The sequence below is a fragment of the Falco punctatus genome (assembly GCF_963210335.1).
Source record: "Falco punctatus genome assembly, chromosome: 10".
Lineage (NCBI taxonomy): Eukaryota > Metazoa > Chordata > Aves > Falconiformes > Falconidae > Falco > Falco punctatus.
Window position 1 is genome coordinate 6,046,108 of NC_137590.1, and position 14,312 is coordinate 6,060,419.

Below are 14,312 nucleotides of genomic sequence, written 5' to 3' on the forward strand. Positions count from 1 at the left end.
GTAACCCAACAAGTAGGAGCTGCCCAGATTTATTGAGATGCTTCTTCAGGATGCTGGTCCAGCCTCCGCTGACTCGTGGCTTACTTAAGGACTTGCTCTGCTCCTGACTTTTCCTGATTACTTTTGTCCAGTTGCTTCCTGAACCCATGTTAATTTCCAGCAGCATCTCAAAGTCCTGCAGTGAGGAGATACCCACTCCTTGGCAGGGGGCAGTGTCCGTGGCCCCTCTCGCCTCATTAGGATGTCTTCTAAATCGTTGGCATGATGAGTTCTTGGCTGTGGGTTGCCACAGAGCTGTCGTGGGGCAGACCCTAATTTCAGCACATTATGCTGGTTTAATGACAGTAATAGAAAGTCATTTTATAGGCAAGAACAAATTGCCTTTTCATATGGGGAGGAGGATAATTCCTCCCATGTGTTACATTATTAAATTTGTAATCTTCATTTCTAATGCTTTTCAAAAGTGATATTAGCAGAATCTCAAATACAGATCTTAAATTTATGAGCTGCGTTTTTTTTCCCCCAAACTCCTCAAGTTCTGTAACTTTTCTTTAAAGGTGAACTTCAGCAAGGTTTTCTTTTATTAATGTAATAAATTAAAATCTCTTACTCGTTACCTATCTTAGGGCAAGCTTAAAGACTGCAAAGTTACTTACATTTTAAATAGCAGTAATGGATATCTATTTCCATCTTTGCTGAGTGGTGAGTTTTGAGTTCAGACTTATACCCCAGTTACAAAAGACTCTGGAGAGGAAAAAATGTCACATTTTCGTATGCCGTTTGCTAGCGAGGAGGCTGTTGTGATGCTCTTTTTTTGTTGCCATGGAAACGGAGCCCTGAACCCATGGCTCTGCAGGCAGGAGGAGGAGGAGGAAAGGACAATATTTCACTCCTGAGCTTGCTTTGTAATTCTGACTCTTGATCGGGGACTGTGAATGGGTTGGGACTGGGGGTCTCTCTCTGAAGTTCGAATGGTGTGTCCTGCCTTTTAACGTTTGTTCCATGTTGAAATAAATGTGAGGGCTGGAGCCTGATGGCACAACTCCACCCTCATACTGGTGATGTGGGGTCGGTGGCTGTACGCACGCAGGTTGCTGGTGCGGGTATTGTACGTAGCAGCGTGAAGCGGAGCGCTCGGAGTGCAGTCGGTGATGGAAGGGGGATTGTGCTTCTCTGACCTTGCCAGCACCATCTTGAGAAATCCCAGGGCCTCCTTCTGTCAGCCCAGTCTTCAAGTATGAGAACAGAAATGTAAACTGCAGGTGTAAGATGGAAGCAAGTTATGCAGACGCAGGCGCTTCGTAAGCAACGTCGGTGCATGGTGTCCTCTGCTGACCTTGTTTCGCTGTTGTTGGTCAGTCGGTGCCTGCACATCTTCTAAAGAGGTTCCCATCAAACTTTTTTTTTTTGTGTCAGTTATGTTAAAACTATTTTTTCACTCCTAAATAAAGATACATACTGCTCTATAATGCGTGTTTGATCTTCCTGAACTGGTGGTGGTGTCTGCAAGACTGATACTGGCTGTATCACAAGTCCATACTTTTATTTCTTCTTCATCTGTTCTTTTTTCCGCTGTCGTAGTAGAGAGAAAGAAAAATCTGCACGGTGCTCTAAAGCGTTTTGTTTCACCCTTGCTCCTTCTAAAAAACGTATTTCTGAATATTTGGCACAAATCATGGAATTTTGGTGAACATCCTGCCATGTGTGTGCCATGGGGTAGGCATGCTACAACAGCCATCAGCTCCTCACGAAGCTGCGCGGGTGCATGGCTGGTTTACGCTGTGAGTGATTAACACAAATTCCACTCAGTACGATATTGAACGCCATAGTGTGCCTGTTCTTGACAAAGGACTGATTCTTCCTGCACCTAATGGTTGCTAATTGAGAAAACCAGATCTTGGTATTGTTCCTAGAACGTATCAGTCTTGCTACATTGATGGCTTTTTTTCTTGAATCCTCAATAATCTTCAGACAGGCATGGTATTTTGATTGGTTTCCCACGTTCTCCTGTATCTTTCAGCAGAGATGGAGAAGTTATGTCTATTTTCCAGCTCTGGCCAAATGGCTTTTTTCCTCTATTGGAAGCTCAATACTGGGTGTAGACAAATGGTGAACTGAATTTCCCAATGGACTTCAAATAATTTGGGGTGTTTTTATGAGTGCTGCTTTTGTGCATGCGGTAAACAGATGTAGGCGGCAGTTATGTGTCTGCCATGTTTGTCTGTGGGAGAGTTTTATCACTCAGATAAGAGTCTGCATACATCTCTTCAGGGTTTGGGCTGTAAACATTTTGCTTGAATGTTCAGCTGCACTTCTAGTTAAATTTCAGTGCCTCTGTTTTTGGTATTGGATGGTGTTTTCCATGTTTAATGGCTCGACTTGTCACCAGTTGAAGATATTTATGAAAACTGGTGTTTTGACCACTTTGATTTCTTAGTCATGTGAATCACTTTACATTGTAAGGTACTGTTGCTCCTGTCCTGCTTCTGGGCACCAAAGCCTGATCCTCTCTTCCAGCTGTGTAGAGATGCCAGCAGCCAAATGATCACGGTCAGGAAGGGCAGGGTGCTGTCCCTTCACTCCACCCAAGCAGAACCAGGCACTTGCAGTTTATTAAAGTGGTCCTGGATCCTGAAAAGGGATCCATGTGAGAGAACTGGTATGAGCGCAGTGGATGCATTTGCAAGAGCAGAGCTCTCGTCGGTGGGTTGGAGTAGCTGGTGAGCCAGCTGGGCTACTGCTCTGCTAGGTCCTCTCTCCGCCTGCTGGAAAGGGCTGGGCTCTTCCCCAGGCTTTTGGGAAACTCAGCCACACTCCGTGCTCACCGCTTCGGCATCACAGGCATGCTGCGACTGGAGGGCTTCATTCTGTTCTTTGTACCACTTGGGAAGAAAATGGTTCCCTTTCGTGCAGCTGTGGTGGGATGTGGTTGCACATCCTGGCACAACAGGCACTGCATGGCTGTGGACCTGACAAAGGATGTCTCTGTGAGTCAAAGCAACGTGCACAATTAGAGGGGAAAAATGTGCTGGCTCGCTTGCTTCCTTTAGTGTTTGCTGCAAGTATTACATGGCAGCACCTGTGGTGAAGCCTGACACTGATAGTCGTATCGTCTGGTGAAACTGCCTGGAATTAGAAGCTGAATGCCTGAAATGGTTTAACTTCTCTGGAAACCAGACCATCATCTCCACCTCTCTGCTTCCACAGCGGATCAAATAATTGCTTCCAAATGGACGCAAGTTATTAAGCAGTGTGTATAATTAAAGTCAACTCCTTGTGAATTTGATCATTCATTTCCTTAAGGAAAATATGATGAAGTAATTACAACCCAAGCTAAACACAAATCAAATGCTATTCTAAGCGCCATTCTGCACCACGATTCTATCTTATGAATGACTCCAGGGTTCTATGGCTTCGTGCCTGTTAAAGAAATGTGGCTGTGTTTTTAATTGTGTTTATAACAAATGAACAAAAGGTTGCATGACTCATTCACTGTGCCAAGACCATTGCTTGCTCTTTTTGTTCACACACATGCGGTCTCAACAAAGTGGCTCGCTCCTAAAAGAGCATCAATGGCACAGAAGGGAAAAATCTTGTTAATAAATCTGGCCTTGTCAGCTCTTTCTCCCTGAATTCTGTCTGTACCTAAACTAAACTTTACTTGTCTTAGCTGTGGATTTGAGGGAGGTAATTATTTCTTCAATACTTAAGCCAGAGCCCTGTCCTCACCCTCTCCCCTCTCGCTTTCGTTCCGATGTAGCACATACTTTCCAGTTTCTGTGAAGTTTGGTAGAGCAGTGCAAGATCTGCAGACTTGGCGAACGCTGGGAAAAGGTGGCTCTGGCTAGAGAGAAAGACCTAGACTAGTGTCCCCAGAAGAAAAGGTCTGATGTGTAATCTCAGTTTATAAGTAACACTGAGTGAAAGCAAAACACTGGAGCTCAGCATTATAAATCCCCTGGGCGGAAAGGTGTGTCCGCTCCTCTGAGAAGTTCTCAGTGGCTTCAGGAGACTCACGGCCTGAGCCCTTTTCTGCAGCAGGAAAACACAGCTTGCAAACGGGCTGCTTAAGTTATTTTGTCCACAGCTTTCTTCCCAAAAGTTACTGAGCAAAGAGCAGGATGCTGGGCTCCTCCAGGAGGTATGGTTAGCGAGCAGGCAGGTTCTGCGGGCTCAGGAAGGGCAGAACAGTCTCATGCAAAGTTGCCTGGCTTAGCAAAGCAGAGGCAGGGCAGCTCTTCCATCTCGTGCCATCCATCTCCTGCAGTGACGCTTTCTATCCACTTTATTTTTGTGAAGTCACCTCATTTTTGTCATCCCCTTCTAAACTGAGAGGTTTTCTGCAGCTCAGTCTCATTCATATTTCAGATCCTAGACTTGAGCAGCATCCTCAAAGTTTTTGATGGTGTGAGATGGACAGCAGAATTAGGACAGAGTTCTCTGGTCCAACTCATTTGCAACTGAGTAGAGATCCTTACCTGGCCTTCGTAATTTATGTTGGTCAGCTGAAGGACTTCCAGCCAGAGGGACACCAATATGTTCCACCTCTGGTCCTACTTGTGAAGTAACAAGAAGGCAGCCCTGGGATGGCCCTGGCAGACAAACTAGCCACCCACCTTCTGGCTTCTCATGGTTTCCTGATGCCCAGACCCTCATAGCCGGCCAAGTTTTAAGAGTTTTGAACTGAGAACACTTAAAGCACAGCTGGTTGTTGGTACTATGCCTGATGTGTCCCCCAGCTTCTAGGGAATAAATATTACAACATAGTAGTTTAAATAAAATTAGTTATTTGTTATCAATTGCCTGAGGCTGTGCCAAATGTACCTGTTTTCTGAGCCCCTCAGCTAAAGTTTCCTTGCCTTGGCATATACTCAGATAGTGGACCCCCAGGGCTGCCAAGGTGGGCAGATGTCGGGGGTGTGTGTGTTAAACTCTTAGTGAGGCTTAAACCACAAAATCCAAGAAGTGGGAAGATTGGATCCCCTCACTGCTGTGCAATCAGAACATGTGTGTGTGTATATGTGGTTTATTGCATTATAAATATCATAGTCAAATTATATAGAATTTTTTTTAAAGTCGTCACTCCTTGCCCAAGCAGAAAATGGAGAAAGTCCTGGGACATCTGTCACGGTCATGCAGCAGTTCCAGGGGCAAGTGGCGCAGCATCAGCAGTCCCGTGCTTGTTGGTCCCTAGGGACCTGGGCACGCAGACGGGGCAGGGTTTCATTGCTAGGCTGCTGAGGAAATATTGCAGCAGTGAATTTTCTGTATGCATATGGACATTTCATTTAATCAGACTCTCCTGTAAAGCGTGGCAGATTGGGGGAAGAGAAGGGGGCAGCGTGTTCCATTTTCTTATAAAAATAAAAATGCAGAAGCAGCCATCAGATGAAGCTATTTGGGTCCTGCTGCTGCAAACAAAATAAGACATGGAAAGAATTCTGAAGGCTTGGATCTAGCTGCAAAGTAGTTCCCATGAAATACCCTGAAAGAAGTGAACATTTTTGTTAGTGTTATGGTACTGTAAGGTTTTTATGGTGAAAAGCTAAACAATTTTTTATGGTAGTCAAAAATCTGTTTAAAAGTCATTGACAGTGGAATATATATGTTTACCTTTTGGTTTGTTAGTGCTCTCTGTTTTGTAAGTGAAGGAAAAAATCTCAAAGTAATTTTCCTGGCTGCATGTTAGTTGATGAACTTTTTCTTTAGACATTTTAAAATGAAAATTTTGGCCACTTATTTTTTTTTATATAGATGAACTATCGAAAAGATCAAAATTAAAAATAGTACCATGGGAACGATTTGGTTTTAGCCTCAAAAGGAGCAGAAAAAATATCACACTCGTTTAAAATACGAAATGGATCTCACAAAGATAAGAAGCAAAATTGATGCTTTACCAGGGCTCCAGCCAACCTACGAGAGGTGTGGGTGAGGAAAGGCAGAATTGAATGCTGGGATGAGAGAAAGCTTTTTTTTTTTGGTGCTAAAATATTATAGTGTCCCAGGAGCAGTGGGACAAGTTGGTGACTCTGCTGTGGGTGGCAGTTCAGAGGAGGTGCCTCATTGGCACCTCCGTAGGCTGCCCACACAGGTGGGGTGTCCTGGCCCTGCTCGGGGTCTGTAGCTGTCGCAGCAATACAAATAGTTGCTAATTTTACTATTTTCTGCTGCTCTGAAGAAGAGTTGACTGACCTTTCCCAACCCTGTAGATGTACTTAATCTGCACAGATTAAGAATTAACGTGTTGAAGTATTTTTTCCATCCCGTAGAAGATTTTCAGCTTAATTTGGAAAGAAAGGGTGTGATTTTTATTGGTGTCTGAAACTAGGACAAGGGGAATGAAGCAAACAGCCTGATTCAGTGCCCCTGCTTATCCTCAGCCATTTTCTGTCATTGCTGGTAGATTATTCAGGCTGTGGTGATAGCCTGGTATGTTCTGGAGCACAGTACAAACTGCCTCTCTTTAGGTGCTCATAATTCACACTCCATTAGGATGTCGATGTAGGGAATACTTGGCAGGATGTCAGAGCTTGCCAGGCATGATGAGATTGAGTTCATCTCGTTAAACTGCATTCTGAAGTGACAATCCAGTATTTATATATTTTTTTTTTTCTTCTTCAGCAGCAGCATCCCCTTAGGGGGAGCAGCATGGCTTGCTCTGATCAGAGATGCTGATGTAAAAGGGCCTGTGATACCCACCCCGGCAGCTGCTCCATGCAGCACGTGCCAGGCTGTTGCAGGTGTTGGATACTCATGCAAGGTGGTGGGAAGACTTTTCTTTTTTCCCTTTGAAGCTGAACAATGGAATTATTTTATTAATCTCAGAATTGATGCATGGCACACGAATCTTAGCACATGTCTGTAGGGATTCAGCGTCTGACTAAACAGAAAATCTTCTATTTTTAAACCCATTAGGAACAACAATGCAGCGGCAAAGTTTGAAGCAGAGAAGCTAATGGGCTGGCTCTTTTCTCTGAGTATTTGAAAATCAGTAGTGGGTAAAATGGTCAGTGCTTTGGTAGTCTCACAGGGTGCTGAGCTGAGACTCCCTCTATTACTTCTTGCCCATAGCCACGCTAAAGACCAGTTGTTGGACTTGGGGACCTTCTTCCTAATCTCAGCAGGTGATAACATCCAGATGGGTGTTTGATGTTTTCCCTTCTTTGTTTTCAGCCCCAAACCGACATACCTCATCCTTTCTCGGGGCAGATCTTCATGGAGAAGAAAGCAAGAATCAACTCTTTAGTTTTGACCTTAGAAGTGAAGTTAGTGGCTGTGGAAAATGTAGGGGCTTGCAAGTCCGTGTCTGAGCCAAGGATAGAGCAAGCAGGTTTGGCATAAGCCACTGCGGAGCTCAGGGCCTGTCTCCTTTGCAAACAGTCAGGTCCTGTCCTGTCCAGCCAGGCACCCCTGGTACCCCTGGATGCTGTCTGCAGGGTTCATCCCCCTCATCTCTGCTTCTGCATGATCTATAACGCCTGTCAGATGGGGATTTCTGTGTTTTGTTGCTGGACTTGTCAATTCTTCATGCTTCGTAAGTGCTGGTTTGTACCTGGGCTTCATTTTTGGAGCAAAGCAGATAATGCACTTGCTGAGGAACCCAGGTGTGAAGCCAGAGAGCAGAGTCTGCCCAGGTCGATACCCTGCAGCATGTGTGGATGCAAATCGATGCATACTGCCTGGCTTGGGTAAGAAAAGCAACAGAAATGCAGTCTGTTCACTCAAGCTTGGACTAATCTTTCCTGGAAATATAAAATGTTATCTTTTCCAGAGCTTTGCAATAGGAACAACTGAAAGGAGGCATCCAACTGATTTCCCTTCTGGATTTTCCTCTTGCATCCCAAGGTGAAGTTTGGGAAGGTAAAAAAGCGAACTAGCTGGACCTTTGGTGTGTATTGGGTGGCCGGTATTGGTGCTGCGTGGCCGTGTGCTTTGGGTACCAATGTGTTCTGTGTTTGGAAGCAGATGGTTAATTTAGGAACAAAGCTGATCCAGTTGAAATTCAGTCAATTCCTAGTCTCGGGGGTTAAATCAATATAAATTAATTCTGAAGTCTGGGAGTGTCCATAGCACATGCATCATGCTGGTTTCTTTTTGTGTTGGCAGCATCCAGCAAACTGAGCGAACATGGAGGAAAAAATTGAAAACAAAAAGGAAAAGAGAAGGAAGGTACCAAGTGCCTGGGTGGGGGAAGGGAAGCGATGGGAGAGGAGGGAGCGTAAGGATAACAATGAAAGGGGCGCACTCTGTCCCTTGGAAGCATCAGCTCAATAAACATCTATCATAGGATCGTGACCTTGTGATGAGCTATTGCACAACTCACATGGATTTTTAAAGACTTGATGGGCTCAGAGTGTGGAGAGACCTGTCAGTAGCAGAGAGGAAGGGCCTCAAAGAGCGGTGTGTTAGACTGATGTAGAAGAGGATATAAGAAGTGGTGGCCCTTCCTTTGGGGGAGAGAAGGGGACAATGCTGCACTTAACTTTCCCCACCCCCAAGGTTTAAGGTAAACACAATTCTCAGTGGTATCATCCCTGAGAAGAGCTGCCTCTTGATGCGACTGACAGCTGAAAATATATTGAAGGAAGAGAACTCTCCAAAGAACGCTCTGTGCTGTGCAGGGCACCCGCATGGTCACCTTACTCCTTTTCATCCATTACTGGGTTGTCTGGAGGGAACTTTTGCTTAGTTGATCTGATGTCACTCAGACAGAATAAGGAGAAACATGATAATGAGATCCAATTAATAAAGAACAAAATGACGGAATATAATTAATATCAGTCAAGAAAGATTCAGGGAAAATGGGTCTTGTCAGACTTCTTTTCTCCAAGTTTTAGTAGGAGCAAGTATCTGGGTAAATGTGATAAGTGTGTAAGGGTTTTGTCCTAGAACAATATGACCCTAAAAAATGTGATAAATAGATTAAAAACTTACTTCACATTTCAAAAAGCAGTTGTCAAGGAAAAACCTCAAAGGCAGGAGGCTCTTTTGAAGGCCTGGCGCTATTCAGCGTTTTCATTAGATTTGGAGCAAGCTTGAGTTTAAACCTCACTAAATTCACAGGTGATATGCACATTGGAAGGATAGTAAAGAGTATTGGAGTTGTATAGAGCTGTTTTTACTGTCTTCAAATGAAATGTTTTTTTCTTACTTATTTCTTAATATAATATTCCAAAAGGTTGTACTGGCAGGACAGGCAGGGACTGCGCTGAGTCCAGACAGGGTGTGATGCTGTACCAGAAGCTTGCTGTGGCCTTGGGAGATGCAAGCAGAAGCAGTGAGGATGAGAGCACAAGCTGATTTTTACCTCTGTACATGTTTTTGCACTAAAACGCAGTCTCCAGTTCTGCTATGCGTGTTCTCAAAAGGGCATTCTAAACCTGGGGAGGTCATTAAAAAGATTCAAGGGCATGAGAAAGAAATGTCAGCATGAGAAACATAAAGAGTTTGGTCTGTTTAACTTGTCAAAAAAGATTGAGATGACGACTTGATTACGCTGCAGAAGAGTCTTTATAGCGAGAACACAAAGCCGCCTTAGTAGTAGAGAAGAGCATTAAAAAAACTGCTTGGTGAAAGCTGAAACCAGACAAACTTAAGGCACATCTCTAAATGTCAGGTAGTGAAATAAACTGCACAGGCAAATGGCAGATTTTTCATCTCTCGATACCTTCCAGAGTGGGTAGCTTTTTAGGAGATATTCTTTAGCCAAACATAAATTGTTTGGCTGAACAGAGCAAAATCTAAGCGCCTGTCAACACAGAGAACTTGGCAATGTGTCTGCTGGTCCCTTCTGGTTCTTGGCACCTGTGAGGTGCTGTGTATCTTCATCCTGGAGATTTGAGCAAAAAATTTCTTCTTCCCAAGGTCATCCTGAAGCAGAATCTGCTCTTCAGCTGGGCGTTGCACTGCAGGCTTGACTGGCTGCTTAACCTTTGTCGTTTACTGCTTAACTGGAAAAAGTGCAGGGAATAAATCTGGTGACACTGCAGAAAGCGTCGATACTACTCTTACTTGTTCCAGATACCGCTAACGATTAAATTTAGACAAATGGTTTTGACAGGCAACACCCAGATAGACACGTGTCATTTACCTCCTTGCTTTGCAAATGTGTTGAAGCATAAGATTTCAGGCAAGAGCGGAGACACAACCCCTGTGCCGTGCTCCACAGTGACCAGATAAGGTTGCCAGTAGGTGACTATTGCTTGTGAAATGTTTTTGGTCCGCAGACAAGCAGTGCAGCTTTGTCCATATTTATTTCCTTTCTGTGCTGACCCTTTCCAGGTGCGTTGCTCCTGATCGGCCTTTCTCTCCCAACTGAGGGGGTTAAAACATTGTATTTTTATTACATGCTGACTGTGGGTGAAGTTTGACTTGCAGGATTTATGTGGGTAGTTTAGGAACCTATATCCCATTTCTGATGGCATCTCTGGTGCTGATGCTTATCTCTTATCCTATTTTAGTCTTGATTCTGGTTGCAGTGGTATGGGAGCTTGCCTTTCTGGCCATATATGTTACTCCCCTTCTGTTCAAGTGAAACTCCTAGAAAAAAAGAGACTGGGAAAAGGCTGGAGAAACCTTTTACCAGAATAACGGGAGATGGTTTGTGAGAGCAAGAGTCGCTGTGCATCTCTGTCTGGAAGAGGAGGGAGGAATGAAAGATTCTTGTCATCTATTCCTGTTGTCTTGCTTTCCAGAGTTTGTCTGGTACATTTTTTTTTTTCTTATTTATTTATTTTTAAATAAGAATATCCATGTGTCATAGCTGTAACAGCGATCAGGAATACTAGAAGGCCACCCACTCACAGAAAGCCAGCAGTGCAGAGCTGTTGCGTTGTGGTACTACAGCTGAACTTGTCCCGTGCCAGCCGAATTGTCTGCATAATCGGGCGACAGGGTGTTTTTAATTTCTTTCCTACGTTTCTCATTTGCTGCTTTGCCTGTGGGTTGCCTACCCCAAAGCTCTTGTAGAACTAACTTGAAAGGCACCAGAAGGATGAATATTCTGAGAGCGCACACGTGAAGGGGAGAGGGGCATCGGTGGGTGTAGGTGACTAAAAGATTGTTTGTGGAGGTGAATGCGAGACAAATTAAATGGACCATTAAGTCTGCCTACAAGGATGTGGGATGCTGTCTGAAAGGAACCTAAAAAGGCCATCAGAGGATCCAACAAGCTGTATGAGGCTTGCAGATGTTCTGCAGTGGTCGGGAGAGTAGGTGAGGCCATTTCACAAGGCTTTGTTTTCGTTGATGCCTGCGTTCTTATTCTTGCCTGAAGGTTTGGATTTTGAAGGCCCATTAAAAATGTGTTTTACATTTGTGTAACTTACTGATTTATACAATGTACTTCATATGTTGCTCTAGGCACACAAACAATACAAACTGTGGTTAGTGTTAACCAGGAACATGCATATTCTGTCCTCTTAGCCCATAGGGACATGCTGCACCATATGTGGGGACAGCAGTTGGTACAGAGCCCTGGAGCCAACATGTTTACCCACTTGGAAACCTCACGATACCAGAGGAAAAGGGACTGTATAGCTGTACTTAAGGAAAATTTTTCTTTGCGTTTCAGTGTAGGTATAATTTGAGAAGTAGGATAGGAGGAAGCATTTCTGATATCTTACTGTTTTGGGGGTTTTTTGTTGGTTTTTTTTAAGTGCCTGTTCACACCAAGATCTAAATAAAAGTAATTTGGGTCAAGCAGCTTGCTACACAAAACAACTAACAACATTTTGCGTATTTTATACAGGTTATTACAGATATCCTTATATTCCCAAAGTACCTGGGAAAGACCTGTTTAGTATTTGGTTATCCTGAGTTCTCTAGGCTCACTAGCTGGGTCATTTCTTCTCCAGGGGTGGTACTCAAAAAGCCGGTGGTTTTCTGAGGGCACCGCGGGTCAGAGGTTTGTTGCCTGAATCAGGTTAACAGGCGAGCATCTTTAAAGGATTTAGATAATTCTGCTTTGTTCAGAAAACTTGTAGCAGATGTGTTTCAGGATGAGTGCTGTATGTGGGATGAAATCTGGAGCTTCCTAGCACCAGCTAAAGCAATTAATGGTAATGGTATTCATTACATATTCATTACATAACATGGTTTGTTCTGAGAAACAGACTGCTAGAGATGGAAGATGAAAATAGCAGCTGTTAATTTCAGAGGGCTGAGCCTCTGAAGACTGCACCCAGGGGGAACCAGAACCTACTTAATTCCCTTTGCGCTGTGGCTGAGGGCATGTACGAAGGGGAATAGTCCTCTCCAGGGTTTTCCACTGCTGGTGCCTTTCCAGGGGCCACCAGGGAATGTTTGGGCCGTACTCAACTATTCCCCTGTGGTCCGTCGGGAAGGGCTGCTGCCTTCACAGCACTTCTGGTGCCGCCTGACCTCTTCCTCCACTCTGCTGCCTTGGTGCTTACCTGTGGCTTTTGGCTGCTCCACACAGTCTGAGGCAGCAACATGGGATTTGGGAAACGTTTTGAGGCATGGTCGGGCTGTGTGCCTCGGCTCTGCCTGTGGTCACTGCTGCTGTGTTCCCAAACTGGTAGCTCCCTATATAGCCAGCTTGTGTGCCTGCATGCACCTGTACGCGATGCATAATTAATTGGTACAAATGGTTGGAGTAGGTAGGGTGGTGTGTATGTTTTGAGTATCTGCTGGGCCCTGGCTTGCTGGAGCACTTGAGTTTGTTCCAAAGTTGACTGGGAGCTGCTGATGAAGTAGGGCTGAGTAACCGAATGCTGCGTGAGAACCAAGTGCTGCCTGGCTACCAGATGCCAGGCTGACCTTCTGAAAGACCTTCTCTGCTTCTCCTTGACTCTGTCATTGTGAAAGGTGCTGGGAACTATAGCTGACTACCGTTTTTTCCCCCCTTTTGTTCCTAGATGGGGATGGTCGGAGACTCAAAGGAGCCATCCAAAGGAGCACAGAAACTGGGCTGGCTGTTGAAATGCCCAGCCGGACCGTCCGTCAGGCCAGCCATGAGTCCATTGAGGACAGCATGAACAGCTATGGATCAGAGGGAAAGTAAGTCGCTGAAAGGGAGCTGAGTAATCACTTGTGGGATGCGCTGTTCTTCATGTACCTATTAATTTCCCTCCAGCATGATAGATGATGTGTTTTTCTGACTTGCCTATGCTGCAGGTGTACTGCCCATTCAATTAGAGCAGTTCTCTCTGCCTGCATAGCTGGGACATACTTATCTGTTTATATACTTGTTTTAGTGTCCTCATTATTCTGAGCTGAAGCAGATCCCCATTACTTTTAACCACTTTACCTTTAGAAGAATAATTCAGGTTGAGTAGCTGAGGCTCGTTACTGGTAATAAATTATAAGCCAGTACTTGTTAATGTTGCACAATATTTGTTCACCTCCCCTGTTTCAGAACAGCCCTTTGGTTTGGGGGTAAGTGCCAAGGTGATAAAAAGGATGCAAGTATAAAAATAATCATTTTCATGCAAAAATACATATTTAGAAGCATGCATATACTTTTGGTAATGAATTTTCTTTCGTTTCATCTGAGTTAAGTGTCCTAAAAAAATGTGTTTTAGAAAAGGCTTTTGACCCCAAGGAAAATTACAACACGCTTTATTGCATTTAGGCTTTATACCAAAATGCAAGGCAGGGGATCCTTAGGCCAGTACTTTGGGGGCTGACTTGTCTCCAGTTCTGGTTTTTCTGTTTCCACTATTTGAAGCCGTATATGGAGATTATAATAATTTTATTAGGATGACTATTCATGGGAATGTTTGGAGGTGAAAAACCCCCAGTATTTAAAAAAGGAGGTAATATATACCATCAGATTCCGTGCTTCTAGGTGTGAGGTGAAAATGTTTGTATACCTAAAACTTTCTCTGTTTTAGCCAGGCACCACACTTGGCATCGCTCTGTACACTCTCTCTAGCCCTACGTGATATTCAAAGTACAATGTACTGCTAAAATGCTGGGATAGTCCAAAAACGCTCTCAATTAATGTGATTCTGGTGTTAAATAAGTAACAGGCTGTAAATTAAGAGAGACTTTCTTTAGCGTTAGAAGTAGGCTAATCCTGGAAAGGCATCATAGATCTGTGCTGAAGGTTGGAAATAGTAATGAAGCACAGGCTGCGATAGCAATCTTGTCACTCCAAAGCTGTGATGTACCTTATCTCTTCTGTGAGCTGCTGTCTCCAGGGAAATATTCCTGCTACACCAGCACAGTCCTGTGGCTTGGAGTTCTGTCTCTGCTACGAGATGCAGAGGATTAGTGATTAGGTTCAGTCCCTTGGCAATGTGGGGTAAAAATCTGCTTTCATGCAGAGTAGAATTCTTTCCTTTTTA

At 44.2% G+C, this 14,312-nt stretch overlaps 1 protein-coding gene across 2 annotated transcripts in view; it reads left to right on the top strand.

The window, feature by feature from the left end:
• RIMS4 (regulating synaptic membrane exocytosis 4) overlaps positions 1-14,312 on the top strand; it is a 68,714-nt gene that overhangs the window by 34,261 nt on the left and 20,141 nt on the right. For both annotated transcript variants that reach the window (XM_080405234.1, XM_080405233.1), the window contains exon 2: positions 12,879-13,020. In XM_080405234.1, coding sequence (XP_080261360.1) covers positions 12,944-13,020 — 77 coding nt within the window. In that variant the 5' untranslated portion in view covers positions 12,879-12,943. The remainder of the gene's footprint in view (positions 1-12,878; positions 13,021-14,312) is intronic.